The sequence below is a fragment of the Nyctibius grandis genome, unplaced genomic scaffold (genome assembly GCF_013368605.1).
Source record: "Nyctibius grandis isolate bNycGra1 unplaced genomic scaffold, bNycGra1.pri scaffold_148_arrow_ctg1, whole genome shotgun sequence".
NCBI lineage: Eukaryota > Metazoa > Chordata > Aves > Nyctibiiformes > Nyctibiidae > Nyctibius > Nyctibius grandis.
Genome location: NW_027167521.1, coordinates 1 through 27,570, shown reverse-complemented (window position 1 = coordinate 27,570; position 27,570 = coordinate 1). Strand labels below are relative to the sequence as shown.

Sequence of the window (27,570 nt, the reverse complement as noted above, 5' to 3'; positions counted from 1 at the left end):
CAGCACCCTAAAACCACGCCGAGGGACCCTACAGGGGTGTTGGCGCAACGCTGGCGTCGGCTGGGCTCAGGGGGAGCGTTGAGCCATGGGGCGCGCGGCACCCCCCGCCCCGCCTGGGCTCCTCGGGAGAAACGCTGCGAAAATGAGGAGAAAAATGAAGATTTTGGGGGTTTTCGGCTTCGCAGACGGCGTTTTCTCTTCCTAATAGGGAAAAGGCCTTTTCCCCCCCCCCAAAAAAAAAAGCGTCGCGATGCTGTTGTGGGGTCCCCGGGGGGGTGCAGCTTTTTCGGGGGGAAAAAATCAAAAACTTGATTTTTTTTCTTCTTTTTTTTCCCCTTTTTTCTCTATTTTTTTGATTTTTTTATGAGAGGAAAAAAAATCCCTCCCCGGCGACGCCGAAAGGTCCCGCAGAAGCTCTGAGCGGGGGCCAGAGGGGGCCGGGAGAAAAGGGCTGAGGCTGTGGGAATGGAGGGGGGGGGAATATATTAGCATAAATTAGCGGGGGGGGGGGCTGGGCTTGAGGCCGAGCCATAAAAGCTCAAAAAAAAAATAAAAAATTAATAATAAATGAATAAAGGGGCCAAGTTCAGGGGGGTCGCGAGAGGCGGCCGCTGCGGCTCCCACGCCGGGGGGGCCCGTGGCAGGGAGCGGTGAAGCCCCCCCAAAAGCCTCCCCGAGCCCCCAGCCCCACTTGTGGGTCAGGATTTGGGGCTGGGGTCACCCCCCCGAGCCCCCAGCCCCACTCGTGGGTCAGGATTTGGGGCTGGGGTCACCCCCCCGAGCCCCCAGCCCCACTCGTGGGTCAGGATTTGGGGCTGGGGTCATCCCCCGAGCCCCCAGCCCCACTCGTGGGTCAGGATCTGAGTCCCTTGTTGTCTTCCCAAGCCCCCAGCCCCACTCGTGGGTCAGGATTTGGGGCTGGGGTCAGCTCCCTGAGCCCCCAGCCCCACTTTATCCCAATTTCAATGGATTTTATCCCAATTTCAATGGATTTTATCCCAATTTCAATCAGTTTTACTCCAATTTCGATCGGTTTTACCCCAATTTCAATTGGTTTTACCCCAATTTCAATCAGTTTTACTCCAATTTCAATCAGTTTTACCCCATTTCAATCGGTTTTACCCCAATTTCAATCAGTTTTACCCCAATTTCCATTGGTTTTACCTCAATTTCAATCGTTTTACCCCGATTTCAATCTGTTTTATTCCAATTTCAATCAGTTTTACTCCAATTTCGATCAGTTTTACCCCAATTTCAATGAGTTTTACCCCCATTTCGATTGGTTTTATCTCAATTTCAATCTGCTTTATCCCAATTTCAATCGTTTTACCCCAATTTCGATCTGTTTTATCGCAATTTCAATCATTTTTACCCCGATTTCAATCAGTTTTACCCCAATTTCGATCAGTTTTACCCCAGTTTCAATCATTTTCCGGGCGCAGGCAGGTTTGTGGGGGGCGAGGTGCCGCGGTGCTGCCGAAATCAAGGGGGGACGAGCGAGGCAGGCGCAGTTTTTAAAAAGAAAAGCGATTTTAATTTACACAGAAGTACTAAATGTACAGAATTTCTTTAAAAAAATCGTTATACACAATAAATACAGTACAAAATTATTTTTTATAGTACTATATTTTGTTCCGATAGCGTTCACTGGTACCGGCGGGGCAGGACGGGGGGGGCCTGGGGGGCATCGGCTCGTTTGGGGGGGTCGTTACTCCTCGTCACCGCTCAGGGCAGGGGTTTGGGGGGGATCCACCAGCTTTTACCTCCCCACCCCCTAAAAATGGGGATTAACCCCCCCTGGGGCAGCACAATCCTCCTAAAAATGTGGATTAAAACATGTGGGAAAGGGTCAATCCCGCTCCCTGGCATGGCCAAATCTGGATTTTTCTCCCCAAAATTGGGGGAGGCTGGAGAGCCGCCCCCCCCCTCCCCCCCCCCAAAGGCCCTTTTTGGGGGGAAAAAGGGAAATTTCAGGTTTTCCAACAGATCCGTCTCGCAGGGAGAGGGAAACCAAGGAGCCAACGATCCCAAATCCGCGTGGGCTTCTCCGTGAAAAATCAAAATTAGACACTAAACAAAACCCCCAACGATTTAATGTACATTTTTATATATTGATGTGGATCAAAACGAAAAGAAAACCCCAAATATTTGAGAGCCTGGGAGTCGTGTCGTCCCCTTATTGCTGCCCCGAGTGCTGGGGGAGGGCGGTCGGGGGACGTCCGGAAAAAATAAAATATAAAATCCTAAAATTGAAATTAAAAATAAAATTAAAAAATAGAAGAAAAAATAGAAGAAAAAATAAAATTAAAAAAAAAATAGAAGAAAAAATAAAATAAAAAATAAAAATAAAATAAAATAAAATAAAATAAAATAAAAAATAAAATCAAAAGCAAGGGGGAATTTCTGGACGAGAGAGCGGGATAGGAGTGAGCAAGCGCCCAGGAATGCCGGGGCCGAGCTCGCCGCTCCTTCCCGGGCACGGAAAAGGAGATTTATGGATCCTCCTGGGGAAAAAAAAAATCATAGAGAAGCAAAAGGGGACAAAAAAATAGAAAATAGGAGCGCGGAGGCGGCGGCAGCGCCCTGGCTCCCCCCAGCCCCGGAGCCAAACTGCGGCTTTGCCCCTTTTCCCAGGTTTTCACCCTAAAAAAACTCGAATCTGAGGCGGCGGCCTTGAAAATTTCAGTTTTTGGGGTGTTTTTTGTCGGTGTTGGCGCGGTTTGGGAGGAGGGGAAGCTGGCGCGGGCGGCCGGGGAGGATGTTTTGTTTCCAGGGCCGATCCCTGCCCTGTTTACGGAGGCTCCTTTCACCCCGGCGGGGGAAATCGCTTCGAGAAGGGCGGCAGGGGCGGGGGGGGAGAAAAAAAATCATCATTATATTAAAAATATCCCAAGCCCAGACCAAGGCGACGCTCCGACGCTGTTTGACCCCACTCAGGGACCCCGTCCCGCTGTTAACGGGGTCCCCGCCGCTTCTGCTCTTCGCCCCACCCCAAATTGGCAGCGTTTTGCCCCAAAAATAACCCCCTTCCCGCGGGTTCTCCGCCCCTATAGCCTCACCCCCCCCCATATATCCCCCCCCGACGCTCGCCGACCCCACATACGCACGCGGCGGTGGCACACGCACCCGATGGCACTTGAAAATCAACTTATTGCCTCAGAAATGGGGAAAAAATGGGGGAAAAATGGGGAAAAAAAGGGGGGTTGTGGGTTTTTTTTGCAGGGAAAAGGGGCTGGGTGCTGATTCCTCCCTTCCCCCGCCACGTCCCACCGCGGATTTAGGGATTTGTGTCTCCGCCGCCGCACAAAACTCCCCGTAAACTTCGCAGCCGTTAGTGTTTGGGTTTTATCCCGTTCCTTTTTCCCACCCCCCTTCGCCCAGGGTCCGAAAACCCGCGTGAGGTTTATGTGAAATAACTTAAAAAACACCCCAAAAAAAAAAGGATCAAATTTTTGCCCCCGGGGACAAGGATTGAGGAGTTGGAGCCCTCGCACACCCCCCCCCCCCGGATCAGGGACCCGGGGTGGGGAGATATGGGGTGGGGAGAGGGATGTGGGGTGGGGAGATATGGGGTGGGGAGAGGGATATGGGGTGGGGAGTGGGATGTGGGGTGGGGAGATATGGGGAGGGGAGAGGGATACGGGGTGGGGAGAGGGATACGGGGTGGGGAAAGGGATACAGGGAGGGGAGATATGGGGAGGGGAGAGGGATGTGGGGAGGGGAGAGGGATGTGGGGTGGGAGAGGGATACGGGGAGGGGAGAGGGATGTGGGGTGGGGACATACGGGTGGGGAGTGGGATGTGGGGTGGGGAGATATGGGGTGGGGAGAGGGATATGGGGTGGGGAGTGGGATGTGGGGTGGGGAGAGGGATGTGGGGTGGGCAGAGGGATGTGGGGTGGGGAGAGGGATACAGGGAGGGGAAAGGGATGTGGGGTGGGGAGATATGGGGAGGGGAGAGGGATACGGGGTGGGCAGAGGGATGTGGGGTGGGGAGATATGGGGTGGGGAGAGGGATATGGGGTGGGAGAGGGATATGGGGTGGGGAGATATGGGGAGGGGAGAGGGATGTGGGGTGGGAGAGGGATATGGGGTGGGGAGATATGGGGAGGGGAGAGGGATGTGGGGTGGGGCAAGAGAGAACAGAGCGACGGGATATTCGTTACGAGCCATTTGTTACAGATCCTAATTACACGCCGGCACCACCCCCGGGCCCCACCGGTCCCTCCGGCCTCCGCCCGCGCCCCACGGCACCCAAACCCCCCCCACCCCACACCTCTATAAACACGGGGGGCGACGCAGCCCCCCCACTCCCCAGCCCGTTGTGTCTCTGGGAAGTGGCAGAGCTTCCTCCTCCTCCTCCTCCTCCTCCGCGCCCCGGCGGGGGTCTCTGTTATCTGTTCAACGTCCTGGCGCCGAGGCCGCCGTTGTGGTTGGGGGCGAGGTAGGCGTCCGTGCGGTGGGCGGCGGGCGAGGAGAACGGGGAGGAAGAGGAGTTGTAGGCCGAGGAAGGCGTCCGGGCGCGGGGCGGCGGCGGCTGCTGGAGGTTGAGGATGCTGTCGATGGCGCTCTGGAGGTGCTCGGTGAGCGAGTCGTCCTGGGGGCTGTCGCTGGAGAAGCTGGCGTTGTCCACCTCGAAGGACTCCGACTTGCGGCGCTTGCCCGCGGGCAACGGGACCTCCCAGGCGAGTTCCGAGACCTGGTCGGGGGGTTCCCGTTTCCTCATCCCGCGGTAAAACTCCTCCTCGACCTCCGCCAGCTCCTTCATGAGGCCGCCGGCGGCGGCAGCGGCGGCGTCGGGCTGCGGCGGCGGCGGTGGCGGCGGCGGGGCGAGCGAGCGGGCGTCGCCGCGGGTGAAGAAGAGGAGTTTGGAGCCTTCCTCCGCCCGGCTCCTCTTGGCCGCCGAGGGGGTGTCCTGGCTCTTGTGGGACGTGATGACGCTCCGCGAGCCGTCCTCTGGCTTGGGTGCACCGGGGCGCTTGGTGGCCTTGGGGCAAGCGGCGCCGGGGGGGGGCCTGTCGCCCGCCACCGCGTCCACGTTCTCGCGGTAGGTCTTGCGCAGCGGCAGGCGGCAGGAGGTGACGGCGGGTTTCTTCTCGGGGGGCACCGGGGCGACGTGGTCCACGGTGCCGTTCATCTGCCCGGCGCTGGAGGAGGAGGAGGAGGTGGAGGAGGAGGAGGAGGAGGCGGCGGTGGTGGCACCGTGGGGGTCGGGGCCTTTGGTGGCGCGGCACGGGGGGGGCGGCTGGTGCACGGGGTCCAGCGCGGTGTTGTGGACCACCTTGCTGAGCCCGGCCTCCTGCTTGATCTTGAGCTTGAGGCCGATGCGGCTCCGCGCCTCGTAGGTCTTGATGGGGGGTTTGCTGCGCGAGGGCAGCGCGTCCTCGTCCCCGTCCAGGCAGGGCGACGCCTTGGCCCAGGTGACCGACGGGGACCCGCCGCCGCTGTGCTTGATCACCAGTTTGGTGGGGTGGAGGGGGGCGGTGGGCTGCGCCGCCGGCGACTTCAGGGCGTCGGGGGCCGGCGGCGCCGAGCCGGGGAGGGAGGTGGGGGTGGCCAAGGAGGAGGAGGAGGAGGAGGAGGAAGAGGAGGAGGAGGAGAGGGTCTGCGAGCGGGCGGACGAGGAGACGTACTCATCTGGAACACAAACACAAACACAGTCACCCGTTTAGGGATTTAATTAATGATAATTAATTAAATACTTATTTAATTAATTAGTTTTTTATTAATATTACTGCAAATATTTTCACAAATTCGCCTGGGCTGGGATTTATTCCCCCCCCGCCTTTTCCTCTGAGAACTTCCACGTCTCACAGAGTTCACCCCGGAACTAAACCCCCCCAGACCTTTACTAACCCCCCCCAGACCTTTAATTAAAACCCCTCAGACCTTTAAACCCCCCCAGACCTTTACTAACCCCCCCCAGACCTTTAGTAAACCGCCCCAGACCTTTACTAACTCCCCTCAGACCTTCACTAACCCTCCCCAGACCTTTAGTAAACCGCCCCAGACCTTTACTAACCCCCCCCAGACCTTTACTAAACCCCCCCAGACCTTTAATAACCCCCCCAGACCTTTACTAACCCCCCCTAGACCTTTACTAACCCCCCCAGACCTTTACTAACCCCCCCAGACCTTTACTAACCCCCCCAGACCTTCACTAACCCCCCCCAGACCTTTACTAACCCCCCCAGACCTTTACTAACCCTCCCCAGACCTTCACTAACCCCCCCCAGACCTTTACTAACCCCCCAGACCTTTACTAACCCCCCCAGACCTTTACTAACCCCCCCAGACCTTTAATTAAAACCCCTCAGACCTTTAATAAACCCCCCAGACCTTTACTAACCCCCCCCAGACCTTCACTAACCCCCCGCAGACCTTCACTAACCCCCCCCAGACCTTTACTAACCCCCCCAGACCTTTACTAAACCCCCCCACACCTTTACTAACTCCCCCCAGACCTTTAATTAACCCCCCCCAGACCTTTACTAACCCCCCCCAGACCTTTACTAAACCCCCCCAGACCTTTAATTAAACTCCCCTAGACCTTTAATAACCCCCCCAGACCTTTACTACCCCCCCCAGACCTTTACTAACTCCCCTCAGACCTTCACTAACCCCCCGCAGACCTTCACTAACCCCCCCCAGACCTTTACTAACCCCCCCCAGACCTTTAGTAAACTGCCCCAGACCTTTACTAAACTCCCCCAGACCTTTACTAACCCTCCCAGACCTTTACTAACTCCCCTCAGACCTTCACTAACCCCCTGCAGACCTTCACTAACCCCCCCAGACCTTCACTAACCCCCCTCAGACCTTTACTAACCCCCCCCAGACCTTTAGTAAACCGCCCCAGACCTTTACTAAACTCCCCCCAGACCTTTACTAACCCCCCCAGACCTTTACTAACCCCCCAGACCTCGTGCTCGGCCTCGGAAGAGGAGGAAACCCCCCCAAACCCCCCCCAAAATCGAGCGCGGGGTCACAAAAAGCGGAGACACGAGCGCGAGGACGCGTCTCCCACCTGGTTTCTCCTTGGCCAGCTGCTTGTCAAGCGCCAGCGCCGTCTTCTCCTCCTGGATGAACATGCGGTCGATCATGACCATCTCGGCGGAAGGGCTGACCCTCTGCGGGCGAGGAACACGGGGAGGAGGGAGAGGAGGAGAGGGACGGGGAGGAAGGGCGGCTGCGGTTACGGATCGCCACGTTAACACGCTCTCGTTAATTATTCTTCTCACAAAGAGCAGGACAGCCCATGGCGCGTGAGGGACAGAACCGATGGGTTGGAAGAGCCCTCTGGGCTCATCGAGGCCAACCATGGCCCTGACACCACCATGGCAACTAGACCAGGGCACTAAGGGCCATGTCCAGTCTTGTCTTCAACCCCTCCAGAGATGGTGACTCCACCACCTCCCTGGGCATCCCCTTCCAATGGCTAATGACCCTTGCTGAGAAGAAATGCTTGGAAAGGAGCTTTGGGTTGGGAAGGACCTTTAAGACCATCAAGTCCAACCGTTAACTCAACACTGCCAAGGCCACCACTACCCCATGTCCCTCAGCACCACATCTCCATGGCTTTTGGATCCCTCCAGAGATGGTGACTCCACCACCTCCCTGGGCAGCCCCTTCCAGTGTCTAATGACCCTTTCTGAGAAGAAATGCTTGGAAAGGAGCTTTGGGTTGGGAAGGACCTTTAAGACCATCAAGTCCAACCGTTAACTCAACACTGCCAAGGCCACCACTACCCCATGTCCCTCAGCACCACATCTCCACGGCTTTTGGATCCCTCCAGAGATGGTGACTCCACCACCTCCCTGGGCAGCCCCTTCCAGTGTCTGATGACCCTTGCTGAGAAGAAATGCTTGGAAAGGAGCTTTGGATTGGGAAGGACCTTGAAGACCATCAAGTCATGTTGACATGGTGGCGTCAGGGCAACGGTTGGACTCGATGAGCCCAGAGGGCTCTTCCAACCTCATTGATTCTGGGATTCTGTAAGTCCAACCGTTAACCCAACACTGCCAAGGCCACCACTACCCCATGTCCCTCAGCACCACATCTCCACGGCTTTTGGATCCCTCCAGAGATGGTGACTCCACCACCTCCCTGGGCAGCCCCTTCCAGTGTCTAATGACCTTTAAGATCATCATCATCACAGGCCAGCACTCACCCGGGACTCCTCCAGGAGCAGCAGGCGGTACTTGTTGAGCATGGCTTGCGTGCGCTTCAGCAGCTGCGTGGACACCGCTTCGAACTCCTCGTCCACTGCGAGGAAGAGGAGGGCGGGGAGGAAGAGAAAGTGTCACAAGGCGGACGCAGACACGGGGCCGGTGGCTCTTTGCCACGCATTTTTCTCAGGGGATTCACGTGGGAGACCCTGAGAAAAGGGGGGTTTCGGCGTCGTTTTTAATCGCCGCGATTGTTAACGACCCGCTGAGGTCTGTTCTAGTGATTTCTGAAAACAACATGACAAAACTTTAACATATTTTAACGATTTTGGGTCAGAAACGCTGGAAAACTTCAAATATATTCTCTTGGGAATGGATGTTTTTGTAGAGTAAAGGTATAACGAGCGTCTCCGGTTTTTTTGGCGCTAACACCAGAGCGAGCGAAGGCACGGGGAGCATCTCCCTTGTTTTTTTAGCCCTAAAAACCCAATTTTTTTAAAGCTCAACCTCATGTTTTAGCCTCGGCGGTGGCAGGACTCACCCTTCCTGTAGTCGCGGTCCGAGGGCTGCACCCCCTGGTACACGTGGTAGGGCAGGAGCCGCTGCACGGCGTCGTCCAGGGAGCGGAACGGCGGCTTGTAGTCGGGGTGCAGCACCGAGCCCTGGTGCTTGTGCAGCTGCTCCAGGAAACTGGGGAGGGGGGAGAAAAGGGGCGATTTTGGGGGGGGGGGAGGTTGAAATTCCCCGTTTCCAGCGTCGCGCGGAAGAGGGGCCGCGCCGGACGGAGCGGCGGCAGCGAGGTGTTCTCTGATAAATTTAATTTTTATCTGATATAAGTTTAATTTGTCGATATAAATTTAATTTCTCGACCGCTCCGATGCACTCACCAGGCTTCCTTGCTGGGCTGGAGGGTCGGGGCTTTCTTGGGGCCGAGCTTGGCGTCGTACTGCGGGGAGAGGGAAGGACAGCAGTGAGCACGAGGGGGGAATCGTCCTCTTTTGGGGGGAATCATCCTATTTTGAGGGGGAATCATGCTCTTTTGGGGGGAATCATCCTATTTTGGGGAGGAATCATCTTATTTTGGGGGGAATCATCCTCTTTTGGGAGGAATCATCCTATTTTGGGGAGGAATCATCCTCTTTTGGGAGGAATCGTCCTCTTTTGGGGGGAATCATCCTCTTTGGGGGGAATCATCCTCTTTTGGGGAGGAATCAGCCTCTTTTGGGGGGAATCATCCTCTTTTGGGGGGAATCATCCTATTTTGGGGAGGAATCATCCTCTTCTGGGGGGCAATCGTCCTCTTTTGGGGGGGAATCATCCTCTTTTGGGGGGAATCATCCTACTTTGGGGGGAATCATCCTCTTTTGGGAGGAATCATCCTATTTTGGGGGGGAATCATGCTCTTTTGGGGGGAATCATCCTCTTTTGGGGAGGAATCATCCTCTTTTGGGGGGAATCATCCTCTTTTGGGAGGAATCATCCTATTTTGGGGGGAATCATCCTATTTTGGGGGGGAATCATCCTATTTGGGGGGGAATCATCCTATTTTGGGGAGGAATCGTCCTCTTCTGGGGGGCAATCGCCCTCTTTTGGGGGGGAATCATCCTCTTTTGTGGGGGAATCATCCTCTTTGGGGGGAATCATCCTCTTTTGGAGGGAATCATCCTATTTTGGGGGGGAATCATCCTCTTTTGGGGAGGAATCATCCTATTTTGGGGGGAATCATCCTCTTTTGGGGGGAATCGTCCTCTTTTGGGGAGGAATCATCCTCTTTTGGGGGGAATCATCCTCTTTTGGGGGGAATCATCCTCTTTTGGGGGGAATCATCCTATTTTGAGGGGGAATCATCCTCTTTTGGGGAGGAATCAGCCTCTTTTGGGGGGAATCATCCTCTTTTGGGGGGAATCATCCTATTTTGAGGGGGAATCATCCTCTTTTGGGGAGGAATCATCCTCTTTTGGGGGGGAATCATCCTCTTTTTGGGGGAATCATCCTATTTGGGGGGAATCATCCTATTTTGGGAGGAATCATCCTCTTTGGGGGGAATCATCCTATTTTGGGGGGAATCATCCTCTTTTGGGGGGAATCATCCTATTTTGAGGGGGAATCATCCTCTTTTGGGGAGGAATCATCCTCTTTTGGGGGGGAATCGAGACGCAGGAGGAGGCTGGCAGTGCTCCGGGAGGAACACGGGTCAAATCGGGTTAGAAGCGGGGGAAAGAGGCAAGGGAGAAGGCGCGGAGCGGCACGGAGGAAGGCTTCTGCTCACGTGGGTAATGCAGCTTTTGGTGTGCTTAGGGCACGCTTGTATTCATATAGAATATATAAATTGGGGTATACATACACCAAATACAGCGATATATAAATATAACAAATGTATTTGTTGTGCATTTGTTGTGTATTTGTTGTATTTCGTTGTACATTGATGTATATTTGCTGTATATTGTTGTATATTTCCTGTATATTGATGTATAGTGATGTATATTTGCTGTATATTGTTGTATATTTGCTGTATATTGATGTATATTGCCCTATATTGCCATATATTGTTGTATATTGATGTATATCTGCTGTATATTTGCTGTATATTGCCATATATTGATTTATATTTGATGTATATTGATGTATATTTGCTGTATATTGATGTATATCAATGTACATTGATGTATATAGATGTACATTGATGTATATTGTTGTATATTGATGTATATTGTTGTATATTGATGTATATTTGCTGCATATTGATTTGTATTGCCGTATATTGATGAATATTTGCTGTATATTATTGTATATTGATGTATATTGATGTATATCTGCTGTATATTTGATGTATATTGCCACATATTGATGTATATTTGATGTATATTGCTGTATATTATGTATATTGCAGTATATTGTTGTATACTGATGTATATTGATGTATATTGTTGTATATTGTTGTATATTGATGTATATTTGATGTATATCGATGTATATTTGATGTATATTGACGTATATTGCTGTATATTGCTGTATATTGATGTGTATTGTTGTATATTGCTGTATATTTGCTGTATATTGTATATTTGCTGTATATTGATGTATATTTTATGTATATTTGCTGTATATTGCTGTATATCTGCTGTATATTGATGTATATTTGCTATATATTGATGTCTATTTGCTGTATATTGACGTATATTGATATATATTGATGTATATTGATGTATATTGATGTATATTGATGTATATTGATGTGTATTGACGTGTATTGCCATATATTGATGTATATTGATGTATATTGATGTATATTGCTGTATATTGATGTATATTTGATGTATATTGATGTATATTTGCTATATATTGATGTCTATTTGATGTATATTGACATATATTGACGTATATTGATATATATTGATGTATATTGATGTGTATTGCCATACATTGATGTATATTGATGTATATTGTTGTATATTTGCTGTATATTGATATATATTGATATATATCGATGTATATTGATGTATATTGCCGTATATTGATGTATATTACCGTATATTACCGTATATTGCCGTATATTTTTGCACATTGTTGCACACTCGTCGTGTTTTCCCGTCCATTCCTCGCCCGTCCCCACCTCGGCCCACCCCGAGCTCCCGCCCCACGGGGGCCGCGCCACCACCAAACCTCCCACCGCCCCGCGCCCCCCCCCGTGCCCCCTCCCCCGGCTCACCAGCTGCGGGCTCTGCGCGGGCACCGAGGGCACGAGCTGCGACAGCCCCTTCCCGACGACCTGGATCTGCAGGGGACCTTTCCCCAAGTTCAGGCTGGAGACAGAGCTGATCACGCCCGGCTTGGCCTGGGGGAGGAACGGAAAAAAACGGTTTTATTTAGAATCCCCAGAGCCATTTCGCCACAAATCGCTTCGTTTAGAACCCCCCGATTGCCAAATCCTGATTAATTGTCTCCAAACAAAACCCTGCCAAGACGCCGCCGGGCGCTGGCGAAGGAGCTCGCGGGGCAGCTGCCCAGGTGTAAACACCCACGTCTGAGACATATTTGTGCTTAAAAAGAGAATTATTCTAGTTGGGGCTTCCAGAAACCTCCTGACGTCGCATGAAATCGTCGGTGAGCGAGTGATTCGCTTAAAGAGGAGGAAGAACAACGTCCCTCTCTCCAAAAGCTTCGTTAATTTTGGTGGGAATCGTTGATTTTGTGTCATCTTCAGCCGTTCACAGCGGGGAAAAAAAGCGTCTGGAAATTAATTCTTCCTTTTTCATACCACGCTGATGCATTTGTTTCCTCTCAAGGTGGAAAAACTTTGGAAATAAAAGGGAAAACTGTGAAAAAAAAAAAAAAGCGTCCTCACCTGAACGGGCTGCTGGATGGCGAGAGGCGTCCCCGGCTTCCCCGCGGCGGCGGCGCCTTTCCCGGCGGAAATCGGCGCGGAAACGCCGGAGAAGGTTTTGTTCTCCACCGGAACCGGGGCGGTGATACCTGATAAACACCAAACAGATGGTGGGGGGGGGTTAAATTCAAGCCTAGGTCACAGAATCCCCGAATCGATGGGGTTGGAAGAGCCCTCTGGGCTCATCGAGGCCAACCATGGCCATGACACCACCATGGCAACTAGACCAGGGCACTAAGGGCCATGTCCAGTCTTGTCTTCAACCCCTCCAGAGATGGTGACTCCACCACCTCCCTGGGCAGCCCCTTCCAATGGCTAATGACCCTTGCTGAGAAGAAATGCTTGGAGAGGAGCTTTGGGTTGGGAAGGACCTTGAAGACCATCAAGTCCAACCGTTAACTCAACACTGCCAAGGCCACCACTACCCCATGTCCCTCAGCACCACATCTCCACGGCTTTGGATCCCTCCAGAGATGGTGACTCCACCACCTCCCTGGGCAGCCCCTTCCAGTGGCTAATGACCCTTGCTGAGAAGAAATGCTTCCTGATGTCCAACCTGAACCTCCCCTGGCGAAGCTTGAGGCTGTGTCCTCTTGTCCTAGCGCTAGTTGCCTGGGAGAAGAGGCCGACTGTCCACTACAACCTCCCTTCAGGTAGTTGTAGACTGCACTAAGGTCACCTCTGAGCCTCCTCTTCTCCAGGCTGAACACCCCCAGCTCCCTCAGCCGTTCCTCGCAGCTCAGACCCTCCAGACCCTTCCCCACCTTGGTCGCCCTCCTCTGGACTCGCCCAAGTGTCAGAACCGGCCCTTGTTCTTGTTGAACCTCACGCCGTTGGTCTCGGCCCATCGATCCAACCCATCCAGATCCCTCTGCAGACCCTTCCTACCCTCCAGCAGATCCACACTCCCACCCAACTTGGGGTCATCTGCACATTTACTGCAGGTCCAACTCAACCCCTACGTCTAGATCATCCATAAAGACATTGAGCAGAGCCCTGGGGGACACCACTAGTGACCGGCCACCAACTGGAGTCAACTCCATTCACCACAACTCTTTGGGCTCGGCCATCCAGCCACTTCTTAACCCATCCAAGAGTCCACCCAGCAAGCCCTGGGCAACCAGTTTGAGTAGGAGGATGCTGCGGGAGATGGTGTCCAACGCCTTATTGATGTCTAGATAGACCACATCCACAACGAGCCCCGTGGCACCGCGACGGCCGCGCTTCGAGGCGCCCTCCCCTCTTCCTCCCTGCCCGAAGAGCCGCGAGCCGGCGGCACGAACCTGCGGTGGAAGGCGGGAGGGCGGCGGGCGCGTGGCCCGGCGCGGTGGTGGTCGGCGCCGCTTGCCCCTGGCCGCTCACCAGGACGGAGGAGGACGGGCTGGTGAACTGGGCGAGCGCGGCGGGGGCCGCCTGGCTGGTGGGCGGCTGCTGCTTCGTCTGCAGGATGATCCCCTGCGGCACCTGCAAAAAAAGACCCCCAGAAGTTGAAAAAACGCCCTAAATCCATCGTATTTTTTTCATCAACGCAGCACGAGGAGGGAAGGGACCGTTCGCTGGGCCCCCTCCGTCCCCCCGACCTCAGCGCTGGCAGACGGAGGCGACAGAAGCCAAAAAGTTCAACAAAAACAAGCCCACGCGCTGCCCTCTTCATCCCCCGTTCCTCAAGCGAACGCAAAATAAGTTTAATTTTAGAAGCTTGTTTTTTTTCGGGTGCTTCAACCTCCCCCCCAATCAGCGAGGCGTCGTTAACGAGGGCCCTGAGCATCCCCCTGGGAACCCCTGCACCCCGCAGCCCCAAATCGCAACGGACCCACCCTAAAAATCACCAGGTCGGGCAGGATTTGACCCCCTTGGCCCAGCCAGGACAGGTCTGGGTGGGGTGGGGGGGTGCTTGGCACGGGGACAACGGGGCCCGCTGTTCTCTCTGCTGTCACCAACGCCTTCTCCTCGCCCGATTCATGAACCCACGCGGCCACGGAGCTACACCTCAACGCCTGCACGCGCGTCCCCGCGCCGACACACCCCGACGGCACGAAACTCTGCGCCCCCCAAACCAAAAAAAACCCCACAAAGAACAAGGGGAAGCAGCACCCGGGTCAAACCCCCCCCCCCAGATCCACCTGGGAGGAACCGGACGGGGTTTTGCTTCTCATTTTGAGTTTAGCCCCTCGTCCCCCCGACGGCGGGGGGTGGGAGCCGCCACGCTGCCTCCCCCCCTCGCTGAACCTACGAGACCCTCGTGGCACTTATTTACCTGCTGGAACCTGTCCAGTATTTGCTTCTGCGGAGGAGCGGGGTTGGGGATGGCCGGGAGGGGTTGGAATTGGCCCGGGACCATCGGGAAGCTCCTCTGCTGCTCCGGGGTGAGGTGGAGAGCGTGGGTGGGAGTGGGGGGTTTGATCTGACCTTGGGAGGGGAATTGTAACTGGAAATGAGGGGAGTGGGTGTGCTGGGCCTCCGCCGGCGCCGCGAGCTGGACCGGGAGCTGCGCCGGCGGCGGGGCGACGTCCAGCTGCGCCGAGGGGGGTTGGAAAGGCGGTTGGGGTTGGGAGGGTGGGCGCAGGGGGTGCTGCCCCCCGCCCAGAGGGGACGAGGCCAGTTGGTTGGGGATGACGTAGAGACCGGGGACGGGCGCCTGCGGGGTGCAGGAGCGGGAGAGCGGCTCGGAGGGGGGCCGGGAGAGGGTCTGCGGTTGGGAAGGGGGACGCGAGTGGGGCCGGGAAGGGGGGCGGGAGAGGGGTTGGGGCTGGGAGGGGGGTCGGGAGGGGTGGGGGGATTGCATTTGGGAGAGGTGGGCGGCCGGGAGCTGCGGGCTCTCCCCCAGGGGAGGATGAGGTAGCGAAGGGGACGGGGAGGCTCCAGGGAGCTTCTGCTGCCCTGCGGGTAACTGAAACAGAGAAGGAAAGAGGAAGAGGTTAGTGGAAGCTCAGGAAGGAGAGTTTTGCCCTCGAAGGTGCCCACGGGTCTCCTCGGCTCTGTCCAACCGTCTGTCCTAGCCCCCTCCCTACACTCCCCCCCCGGGAACGCTGCTGGGGCAGAGCCCCTGTCCTGCGGGGATGCTGGGGGGGGGACACACGGCACCGCTGTCAGCCCAGCCCTGGTGTCGCTTTTAAAAGCATTTTGAGGGTCAGGATAAGGTAAAAGTGCATCGACCCCCCCCGGCTTCGCTCGGGCTCCCCACGGCAGCTCCGCGCCGCGGCCGCAGCGCTCGAGGCGGGGGCTCGCGGCCCAGCCGAGCCCCTCCAGCCCGCAGCTCCTCCCCAGGAGACTCGGGGCATGAAGCGGTTTTTAGGGGTTTTTTCCCCCAAAACCTCCCTGCCGTTGCCCCCAGGACTGGCTGGAGCAACACTTGCCCCTACCCTGCCCTCCTTCCCCACCGCAGCCCGTCTGGGGCTGCTGCTCCCCCGGGGAAAAGGGGGTCCGTGGCCAGCGGCTCCCTCGCGGCTGGGCGTTAACGAGGCCGGGCGTTAATGAGGCCGGCCCTAATTGCACGAGCACCCATGCAGCATCCCCCTATTTAAATTTCATTATTTAAATTTCATTATTTAAATTTCATTATTTAAATTTTATCATTTAAAGTTCATCATTTAAATTTCATCATTTAAATTTTATTATTTAAATTTTATCATCATTTAAAATTTATAATTTAATTTTTATTATTTCAATTTTGATGGTTAATATTTTAATATTTTTTAAAAAATATTTTAATATTTTAATAATTTAATAATTTAATATTTAAATTCCCTCCAGGAGCTGCGCTCTGCCCCTCTACCTCAAAACATCCCTCCGATTAATAACAATTAATCCTTAATAACAAATAATCCTTCCTAACTACTGACCGCTACAGAAATATAAAGAATTGGAGGAAAATAAAAAGTAACGAAGCCTCCGGCAGGGACAAAAAGGCACCAGCCAGAGGGTGAAGGGAGAGAAGCCAGAGCAAAGCGGGGCGGCAGCAGCGTGCGGGGTTAGTGAGGACGCGCGGGCAAGCGATGGAGGGACAGAGGGACGGAGGGACGGAGGGACAGGGGGTGGCAGGGGGAGGAGAGCTGCAGCCCGGCACCTCCGGGCAGGGCAGGGGGGTCCTGCAGCCCCCCCCCGACTGCAGCTCACGGGGGGTTTTGGGGTGTAGGGGCTGAAACCCGCCGAGGCGAGCGGAGCCAAACGCGGCCGCTTCGCTTAGGAGGCGAAACCGCGGCTGCTCGTGTCTACACACGGATCCAGGGGGGAAAATCAGCCCGGAGGAAGAGTCTGGAAGCTTCAGGGCAAAAATAAACGCTGGGAGATGTCTGACGGCACCCCGACCCTCCTCGTGGCACCCCGACCCTCCTCATGGCACCCCAACGCTCCTCGTGGCACCCTGACCCTCCATCATGGCACCCCGACCCGGGGCAGCGGTTCCACCGGCAGCACCCACTGCCCCAGAGAATCCCCCCGTGGCAGGACCGGGGGGTCCCGGCCAGTTGCCACTGGTGGCTTGACCAGCACCGAACCCTGGAGGCACTCGGGGGTCCTGTTTGCCTGCTGGGAGAGGGGGGGAAGCCCCCACGCACGAGAGAAACCCGCGGCCGTTCTCATCCCCGCCGTGTTCTCCAGGGCAAACAGCTCGCTCTGGAGGTGGAGAGAGACTTTGCAAGGGCAAAGCCACCAGCACCCGCTGCGTCCCACCACGCTCCGAGCCAGGAATCGCAGATTTAGGGAGATCCTGGCCGAAAAAAAAGCGCCCAGAACCCGCGCACCGCTACGCTCCGACCTGGAGTAAACGGCGAGTAAGAGCCACGAGCTGGTGGAGCTGGTGGACGCAAGCCCTGCGCGGCGAGGGGTTTTCTCTGCCTCCAAATCTCGAGGAGGGTCCTCGAGATTTAAACTTAAGAGAAACTTAAGAGTTTCGTAAACCCCCGGTGACGACCCGTAACCCGTTAATCGCAGCCGGGTGCCGAAACACCGGGAGGCGACTGTCAACATCAAGGCCAAACACCTACAAGGATGGATCTGTGCTACCAGCTACACCAAAAGAAGTTCAGATGAGGATTTTAAAGCTTCCTACTATCGAAATAATAATAATAATAATAATAATAATAATAATAATAATAATAATAATAATAGTAACGAGATAATAGCACACGCTCACTCTCTTCCCATCTCCTTTTCCAATCACCCAGGTCATGGACCAGCTCCCACCGTCCCGACCGTGAGTTTAAGCACAAAGAAAACCCTCCACGGTTCAAATACAGAATCCAACCAGCCGCCAAAGCCTTTTCCAACGCGGCTCCAACCAGACGCGACGCCCGCAGCCCTCGGCCCCCTCGTGGGGTCGCGCCCGACGCAACACGCATGAGACGCCACCAATTATTTCTCAAGCTAACGAAGGTGGGAAGACCCTTGAGTGGGAGAGCGGGGTGGGATGAGCTCGACCCCGAGCCGCAGACGGAGCAGACCAACGCGGTGACACCCCGCGCTCCGTGTCATCCCCCAAGCGCCCGAGGGGGCTGCAAACCCCCCCCCGGCCCAGAAGGACTCTACTTGCCTGCTGGAGGAACATCTGCATGGAGTCCTGGTTGATGACGGCTCCGGCGGCCGCTTGCCCCAGGATGATCTTCTCCGGGCTGGAAGCCAAGCTGGGGCTGGGTTGGGAGGTCACGGATTGCTGGGTGGGCGGTGGAGGAGGAGGAGGAGGAGGAGGAGGCACGTTGAGCTGGAGCGGAGCGGGCGGCTGGGAGGCGGTTTGGACGGTGAGGATGGAGGACTGGTCGGCGCTGGGGAGAAGGTTGGCGCCTGAGGAGGGCTGAGGCTGGACGAGGCCGGGGCTTTGGCTGGTGGTGGTGGCCTGGATGCTCACCGCCTGGCCAAGGTTCTCGGTGGCGTTGAGCATGGCCACCTGGTTGGGCAGCGTCACCCCTTGGATCACCGTTTGGCCCGTCTGGCCCAGCGAAGCGGCCACGGAAGGTTGGCTCTGGGTGGTCAAGCTGCCCGCCAAGGAAACGGGCATCTGGAAAAGAGCCGGTTGACCCACCTGGCCGGGCTGGAGCTGGATGGGAGCCGAGAGGATGTGAGCGGTGCCGTGGGCGTTCTGCGAGGTGAGCACCTGGCCCAGGTTCAGCTGCCCGGCGATGTTCTGGTTGGTGAGGATCTGGGCCGGCAAGGCTTGGTTGGTTATCAGCTGTCCGCCCGGCCCTTGGCTAGCGATGATGTGGGCTTGCCCGCCGGGGTGGGAGGTGGTCAGGATCTGCCCTCCCATGTTGGCTTGCAGGGCCGAGAGCTGCTGGGGTATCTGCACGGCGGAGGCGCCCGCCAGTTGCCCCGGGAGGAGGAACTGGTTCTGGCCCTGCAGCATGGCCTGCGGGACGTGCTGGGCGGGGATGACGATGCTGCTGCCCTGGTTGAGCAGGTGGACGCTCATGGGCTTGCTGAGGGCTTGCTGCTGCGGCGGCGGCTGCTTGAAGACGTTGGCTGGGAGCCCTTGGGGGAAGCCCGACAGCACCACGTTCTGCCCCGGTTTGCTGGCCATGAAGGTCAAGTTCTGCTGGGCCTTCTGCTGCTGCAGGGCGGCTTCGTTCTGGATGGTCAGCGTGGCGTTGTTGGAACCGAAGGGTTTGGGGGTGATCTGGTAGAGTTTCTGCTGGAGGACGCCGGCGGGTTTGGGCTGGATCGGGGTGGGCGTCCTGTGAATGATGACGTTTTGGGCCTGCACCAAGGGGCTGCTCAGGTTGGAGGTGACGGTGAGCGGCTGGGAGCCTTGAGCGCCGGACACGCCGCCGAACATGGAGTTCCCGTTCAGCGTCGTGGTGGCCACCGTCGGCAGGTTCTTCTGGATGACGAGGCCAGCGCTCTGCGGAGAGACCCCCGTGGAGGCCAGGGTGACCTGCTGCTGCTCGGGGGCCGTCTGGGTGATGTAGCTGCCCACGGGCATGGTGGCCACTTGGGAGGGCTGAACCTGCTTGGCGATGATCTGCTGCGCCGGCTGGTTGATGGCCATCACTTGCTGCCCCACCACCTGAATGGGTCCGATGCCCAGCGCCCCGCTGGGGCTGCCGTTGGGCAAGCCCTGCAGGTTGGAGATGGGCTGGATGGTGACGTTCCCCAGACCGACCTGCTGGAGGAAAGGCTGGACGCTGATGGCCTTGTTGACGACGTCCGCCCCTACCGACTGCTGCACCAGGGCTTGGTGGGTGAGGACGGCGGGTTGCTGCAGCCCGATGAGGTCGGCCCCGCCGGAGAAGATCTGCGGGGTGCCGTCGGAGGCCGTCTGCACCACCGGCTGCAGGGTGGGGAGCTGGAAGGACCCCAAGTCCAGCTCGGCCTCCGCCTCCAGCGTCTGCTCGGTGATGTTGGCCTCCTGCAGGCTCTGCTGGAGGATGTCGCAGGGCTGGTCCGAGTTCTGCAGGTTGGCCCCGCCGCTGGACGGCGACCCCAGGATGTCATCTTCTAAAAAGTCGAGGTCCACGCTGGTGGTGGGCTGGCTCTGCTCGGTGCTCAGGTGGTTGCCGGAGGACTCTTGGACGTGGAGCTGGGAGGTGGCCGGTCGGAGGGGAGGAGAAAGAAGGCGGCATTGAGCTCAAGCATGGGGGAGAGGCCTCCAAGCCAACTGCTCGAGGGCTTCCATGGGCCACCTCGAGAGGGGAGCGGGCCAACGGCGCCCTCGACCCGCTCAGCCCGGGGAGCGTTTCGGCATCCCCGGGAGAGCCTCGACCAACGCGCGGCGGCGTCCGAGGACGGGCAGGACCCTGAGGGCCCGGCGTTGAGGGCAGAGCTGGGCAGCGGCATCCCGAAGACGGGTGAAAAGCTTCGAGGTGTTAAAGCCACCGCGGTGCCACCAAATTAAGGGTTGGGAGCACGTCCCTCGCCTTTCTTACTCTTAAAAAATGGAAATTTCATGAAATAAGCCTAAAAACTCAGCGCAAACCCAGCCCTCGTGTGGTGGGAGCGGGCGGAGCAGCAGCCGAGCGACCCCAGACTCGGGCTACGGGTGCCCCATCCTACAGCGAGGAAAACCACGGACGAGCGTCGCGCAGCCTAACCCCGGGCCGTCGAGTTTTGTGAAACACAAAGGGAGTTAAAATATAAAATTAAAATAAAAATAATAATCAAAGTAAACCTCGACCTCTAGATAAACGATGAAGCGTCGCCAGCTTCACCCCGAGTCTTGGTGCAAAACAAAGCGCAACGGAGGGAAAAAAAAATGAAAAAAAAATCAACTCTCATCATAATTTAACTGGAAATAAAGAGAAAAAAAAATAATATTCATGCTTGAACGTCCTGCATGCAGCAACCCACGCTCTGGGGGGGGAAAAATAGGATTTTTAGGATCTGCCTCCACGTATTTCCCCTTGGCTCCGGGGAAATGCCCACGGCAGCCCGGGGGGGTGAATTCTCAGCGATTTTTTTAAGCGTTCAGATTATCAGTGTGAGTTATCGAGGGGGGAGAGCGCGGCCCCACCTGGTTTTCTCCCGCCTGGGAAACGTGAAAACAACAAAAAAAAAAAGAAAAATCAAAAGCAAAAGGGTTTCTAAAGTTCCCCAAGTATAAATTAAAAAAAATACATACCCCAGCACCTTCAAAAAAGGCACTGGCTGCATCTCCTGTGTTGTCCAGGAGATCATCACTGTCAATCTGTAATTAAAAAGATTTTTATTTACTTTTTTTTAGGTAGAATATGGGAAAAAAAAAATGAAAAATGAAAAAAAAAAAAAGGAGTGCGGTGAGGGATGGCGCTGAGGCAGCGTCCCCCCCCCCGTCCCCTGCCAGCGGGGACCCCGTTCCAGCTCCGAGCACCCCAAAACTCCACACAGGCACCTACCGGTCCTAAAAAACTAAAAAAGTATCCTGAACTTGGGGGTTTCTTGCTATAGAAAACGTCTTTTTTTTTTTTTAATTTAAAAATTAAAATTAAAAAATTAAAAATTTTTTTTTAATTTAAAAACAGAAAAGGGGGAAGTTTGTGTTAAAAGTTTTGTTGGGACAGAAACGAGGCGCCGCTCACTCACCTTCTCGGATCCATGTAAAAAATCGTTCAGGGCTTGAGGATCGCTGCAAAACAACACAGGGACTAATTAACTAATTAACCTCGCCCCGGAGCGCGACATAACGACGCGCGACGATTTACACCTCCACGCACATCGCGGATATAAGTTGCTCTGGGAAGTTTCTAGACACTTCGAAGCGTTTTTGGGGCTGGGAGAGATCAGCCCGGCGCTGGAGACGCCGCGGGGAGCGATGGGGACCCCCGGGTGGCACAACCCCCCCGTCCCACCCCGTCCCACCCCGGTGGCACCCGGCTCACTTACCAAATTACATCTAGCAGGCACCGGCCGTCTTCATCATCCATGTCAACTGCGAAGAGCAGAGGAGAGACCACGTTACCGTCGGGAGAGCGAGAGGGGGTGGGAGCTGCTCCCTCCATCCCCAACACCCCGCTTGGCTTCTCCTCCCCGTCCCCAGGGATGACGATGAGCGCAGAATCGATAGGGTTGGAAGAGCCCTCTGGGCTCATCGAGGCCAACCATGGCCATGACACCACCATGGCAACTAGACCAGGGCACTAAGGGCCATGTCCAGTCTTGTCTTCAACCCCTCCAGAGATGGTGACTCCACCACCCCCCTGGGCAGCCTCTTCCAGTGTCTAATGACCCTTGCTGAGAAGAAATGCTTGGAAAGGAGCTTTGGGTTGGGAAGGACCTTGAAGACCATCGAGTCCAACTGTTAACCCAACGCTGCCAAGGCCACCACTACCCCATGTCCCTCAGCACCACATCTCCACGGCTTTTGGATCCCCCCAGGGATGGTGACTCCACCACCTCCCTGGGCAGCCCCTTCCAGTGGCTAATGACCCTTGCTGAGAAGAAATTCTTCCTGATGTCCAACTTGAACCTCCCCTGGCGAAGCTTGAGGCTGTGTCCTCTTGTCCTAGCGCTGGTTGCCTGGGAGAAGAGGCCGACTGTCCGCTCCAGCCTCCCTTCAGGTAGTTGTAGACTGCACTAATGTCACCTCTGAGCCTCCTCTTCTCCAGGATGAACACCCCCAGCTCCCTCAGCCGTTCCTCGGAGGTCAGACCCTCCAGACCCTTCCCCACCTTGGTCGCCCTCCTCTGCACTCGCTCCAACACCTCAACATCTTTCTTGCCGTGTGGGGCCCACAACTGGACACAGGGTTCAAGGTCTCACCGGCGCTGCCTCACACCCAACGGCCGGCAGCGACGGGGCAAAACCAACGTGAGGACACAAACACCGGCCCTTCAGAGCCCTGTCTGCGGCCCGCTCCTTAATTGTTAATTATTCTTCGTTTTATCATATTTAAGACACTCACAATCATTATCCCTCTGTGATTTCGGCTTCCCTTTGTAATTAGAGGTAACGATTCGAATATATTTGGTATTACAGCAGAAACGTTTGAGATAACTCTTTGGAAAGGCTCGGGGAAAACGGGTTTCCGAGCCCAGGAACGCTTCAGTTTGTGGTACGAGGGTGAAAAAAGGCCTCACCCTACGAAGGAGCAGCAGGAACACGTCGCGTGGCTCCGAAGCCTTAAAAAGGGCTTCGAGGAGATCCGGCTGTTCCGAGAAATGTCATTTTCAGCAGCTTTTTTTCCACTCCAGAAGGTTTTACTCTCATGGAGGAAACACTTTCCCCTTCCCGACAGAATCCCTTTGACCCTCCCCACGTCCCACGCTCGTACCGCAGAGCTCCATCGAGTCCCACCGGGCGCACAGAGTTTAGACCCTCGACACCAATTCCACGTTTTCTTTTCAGTTTTTAGGGTTTATTAAAGTTTGGTTTTATCCCGTCGGTTTTCTCAGGCTGCCCCTCACCGAGGTCATTGATAAAACCGCGCGAGAAGCCGCCGTGGAGCCCGCCGAGAACATCAGCGACGCTTTAAAACGTGATTTTTTTTTGGAGTGAGGAAAAGCAAATCGCTAAAGGATCGGGGAGGAGCGAGCGGAGGATCCCCAAACCCGCTCGCGAGCGAATTTAGACAAACAAAGGCAGCGAAAAAGGACCAAATATTCCCTCCGCGCGCTCTTCCGTGGCGTCAAGAGTTGGTTTATCACCGACGTCCCGAGAGGACAGCGCGTGAAAGCGGCTGGGAGAATCACTGGGTAAAACGAAGGGACCCGCTGAAGCTTCTCGTTTGTTTTCTGTGGTTTTGTTTGTCCCCAGCTTCAACGGCCAAGTTCTCCCCGTGACCCTTGGAAAACCTCTCCAACCATCGCCACCGACTTCAACAGGACGACACAGAATCACAGGATGGATGGGGTTGGCAGAGCCCTCTGGGACCATCGAGGCCAACCATGGCCCTGACACCACCATGGCAACTAGACCAGGGCACTAAGGGCCACGTCCAGTCTTGTCTTCAACCCCTCCAGAGATGGTGACTCCACCACCACCCTGGGCAGCCCCTTCCAGTGTCTGATGACCCTCTCTGAGAAGAAACGCTTGGAAAGGAGCTTTGGGTTGGGAAGGACCTTTAAGACCATCAAGTCCAACCGTTAACCCAACACTGCCAAGGCCACCACTACCCCATGTCCCTCAGCACCACATCTCCACGGCTTTTGAATCCCTCCAGAGATGGTGACTCCACCACCTCCCTGGGCAGCCCCTTCCAATCTCTAATGACCCTTTCTGAGAAGAAATCCTTCCTGATGTCCAACCTGACCCTCCCTTGGTGAACCTTGAGGCTGTGTCCTCTTGTCCTATCTCCAGTTGCCTGGAGAAGAGGCTGACTGTCCGCTACACCCTCCCTTCACGTGGTTGTAGACTGCACTAGTTGTAGACACAGTCAGGGCTTTACCGAAACGGGAGATATTTTCATTTCTACCAGGATCAACTCCAAGGTCGGAGCTAAACGGTGAAACCCAACGGAAATCAGGAACACGCAGCGGCGAGAGGTTCTCCGACGGGCTCGGTGACCTGAGGGAACCCCCTACGTATCTTTACATCACCGTTAATTGAGCGCTTGGACTTCTTCCAGGTTTGAGGACACGCAGCTTATACCGAAGGGGGGGGAAAAAACCCCTAAAACACCATTTTTGGACAGCTCGAGGCGCAGCGATAAACGGGATCAGTGACACCAGGAAGGACGAGCGCGCGGGCGAAGGAGGAAACGGCCCCACGCTCGCCGCGACCCGCAGGGCTCGAGGAAAGGATTCCTCCAGAAATCCATCGCGTTTCTAAGCAAACAAACCCCCAAAACAGAAACGAAAGCACGTCTGGTTTTATTCTCGCGGGACGAATAAATATTTGAAATGTAAACACGGCTTTTTTTTTTATTCCTAGCAGAAATTAAAAAAGGAAACAGCCCAGATGCTGGAAATACCGACGGCGAACGCCTGGTTTTGACAGATAAACTTCAAACAAAAGGGAAATAGGGAAGGAAAAGGGAAATAGGGAAGGGATAAGGGAATAGTGAAGGGATAAGGGAAATAGTGAAGGGATAAGGAAATAGTGAAGGGAAAAGGGAAATAGTGAAGGGATAAGGGAAATAGTGAAGGGATAAGGAAATAGTGAAGGAAAAGGGAAATAGTGAAGGGAAAAGGGAAACAGTGAAGGGAAAAGGGAATAGTGAAGGAAAAAGGGAAATAGGGAAGGGATAAGGGAAATAGTGAAAGGATAAGGAAATAGTGAAGGAAAAGGGAAATAGTGAAGGGATAAGGGAAATAGTGAAGGGATAAGGGAATAGTGAAGGGAAAAGGGAAATAGTGAAGGGAAAAGGGAATAGTGAAGGGAAAAGGAAATAGTGAAGGAAAAGGGAAATAGTGAAGGGATAAGGAAAATAGTGAAGGAAAAGGGAATAGTGAAGGGATAAGGAAATAGTGAAGGGAAAAGGAAATAGTGAAGGGATAAGGGAAATAGTGAAGGGATAAGGAAATAGTGAAGGGATAAGGGAAATAGTGAAGGAAAAGGGAAATAGTGAAGGGATAAGGAAATAGTGAAGGGATAAGGGAAATAGGGAAGGGATAAGGAAATAGTGAAGGAAAAGGGAAATAGTGAAGGGAGAAGGAAATAGTGAAGGGAAAAGTAAATAGTGAAGGGATAAGGAAATAGTGAAGGGATAAGGAAATAGGGAAGGGAAAAGGGAAATAGTGAAGGGAAAAGGGAATAGTGAAGGGATAAGGAAATAGTGAAGCGATAAGGGAAATAGTGAAGGGAAAAGGGAAATAGTGAAGGGATAAGGGAAATAGTGAAGGAAAAGGGAAATAGTGAAGGGAGAAGGAAATAGTGAAGGAAGAAGGAAATAGTGAAGGGATAAGGGAAATAGTAGAGGGATAAGGGAAATAGTGAAGGGATAAGGAAATAGTGAAGGGATAAGGGAAATAGTGAAGGAAAAGGGAAATAGTGAAGGGAGAAGGAAATAGTGAAAGAAAAGGGAAATAGTGAAAGAAAAGGGAAATAGTGAAGGGATAAGGAAATAGTGAAGGGAAAAGGGAAATAGGGAAGGGATAAGGGAATAGTGAAGGGATAAGGGAAATAGGGAAGGGATAAGGGAAATAGGGAAGGGATAAGGAAATAGTGAAGGGAGAAGGGAAATAGTGAAGGAAAAGGGAAATAGTGAAGGGATAAGGAAATAGTGAAGGGAGAAGGGAAATAGTGAAGGAAAAGGGAAATAGTGAAGGGATAAGGAAATAGTGAAGGAAAAGGGAAATAGTGAAGGAAAAGGGAAATAGTGAAGGGATAAGGAAATAGTGAAGGGAGAAGGAAATAGTGAAGGAAAAGGGAAATAGTGAAGGGATAAGGGAAATAGTGAAGGGATAAGGGAACAGTGAAGGAAGAAGGAAATAGTGAAGGGATAAGGGAAATAGTGAAGGAAAAGGGAAATAGTGAAGGGATAAGGAAATAGTGAAGGGAAAAGGGAAATAGTGAAGGAAAAAGGGAAATAGTGAAGGGAAAAGGGAAATAGTGAAGGGAAAAGGGAATAGTGAAGGAAAAAGGGAAATAGGGAAGGGATAAGGGAAATAGGGAAGGGATAAGGAAATAGTGAAGGAAAAGGGAAATAGTGAAGGGATAAGAGAAATAGTGAAGGGATAAGGAAATAGTGAAGGAAAAGGGAAATAGTGAAGGGATAAAGAAATAGTGAAGTAAAAGGGAAATAGTGAAGGGAAAAGGGAAATAGTGAAGGAAAAGGGAAATAGTGAAGGGATAAGGGAAATAGTGAAGGGATAAGGAAATAGTGAAGAAAAAGGGAAATAGTGAAGGAACAAGGGAATAGCGAGGTCCCGCTCGCACCCCGTCCTCGTTAGGGCTCCACGCAGCACCCTCAGCCCCTCCAGGGGTAATTAAAACACCCTTTCACCCCCCCACACCCCCCGCCTGGCGCGCGCCCTCCAGGTGGGATTCTGAACCCCTCTATTTTCCTCCGTGAAAACATCAAAAGGCTTCACACCTACCTGGAAGCTGCCCTGGGTCTTCCCTCGTGTTTTTTTTATTCCATCCCATCCCGCTCCTACTCTTAACGACCCGCCCTCGTTAGCCTCGCCACCGCGGCCTCGCAGGGACCCCGCTACGCCGAGGGAGAGCGCTCGTGTGTTACTAACCTCGTGGTTTTAGCAACTCTGTGCCAATTACGGCTAGGAGGTGGGACACAGAACATATTTGCTTTGGGCAGTCATAACTGTAAAGGAAAAAATAGAGAAGGACGATTACAGCAGCGACCCCAAGGGCCTAACGAACCCCCCCGAGAAGCGTGAACGTGGGGCTGGGAACAGCGATTTCACAGAGTCACGGGATCGAGGAGTTGGAAGAGCCCTCTGGGCTCGTCAAGGGCAACCATGGCCCTGACGCCACCATGGCAACGTGACTTGAAGGTCTTAAAGGTCCTTCCCAACCCAAAGCTCCTTTCCAAGCATTTCTTCTCACCAAGGGTCATCAGACACTGAAAGGGGCTGCCCAGGGAGGTGGTGGAGTCACCATCTCTGGAGGGATTCGAAAGCCGTGGAGATGTGGTGCTGAGGGACATGGTTAGTGGTGGCCTTGGCAGTGCTGGGTTAACGGTTGGACTTGATGGTCTTAAAGGTCCTTCCCAACTC

General features: G+C 54.3%; 1 protein-coding gene across 1 annotated transcript; it reads right to left on the bottom strand.

Moving 5' to 3' along the window:
• Nucleotides 1-4,273: 4,273 nt before the first annotated feature.
• On the bottom strand, nt 4,274-27,150 carry LOC137677332 (BRD4-interacting chromatin-remodeling complex-associated protein-like). The gene is made up of 12 exons (XM_068424628.1): nt 27,079-27,150; nt 21,839-21,884; nt 21,539-21,581; nt 18,081-20,060; nt 13,834-14,014; nt 12,512-12,639; nt 11,876-12,001; nt 9,054-9,112; nt 8,708-8,856; nt 8,169-8,263; nt 7,026-7,128; nt 4,274-5,635 (listed from the first exon to the last, which is right to left on the bottom strand). Exons 2-12 carry the CDS (start codon nt 21,877-21,879, stop codon nt 4,392-4,394), a joined length of 4,149 nt encoding a protein of 1,382 aa, XP_068280729.1. The 5' UTR covers nt 21,880-21,884; nt 27,079-27,150; the 3' UTR covers nt 4,274-4,391.
• Between the last annotated feature and the right edge of the window lie 420 nt (nt 27,151-27,570).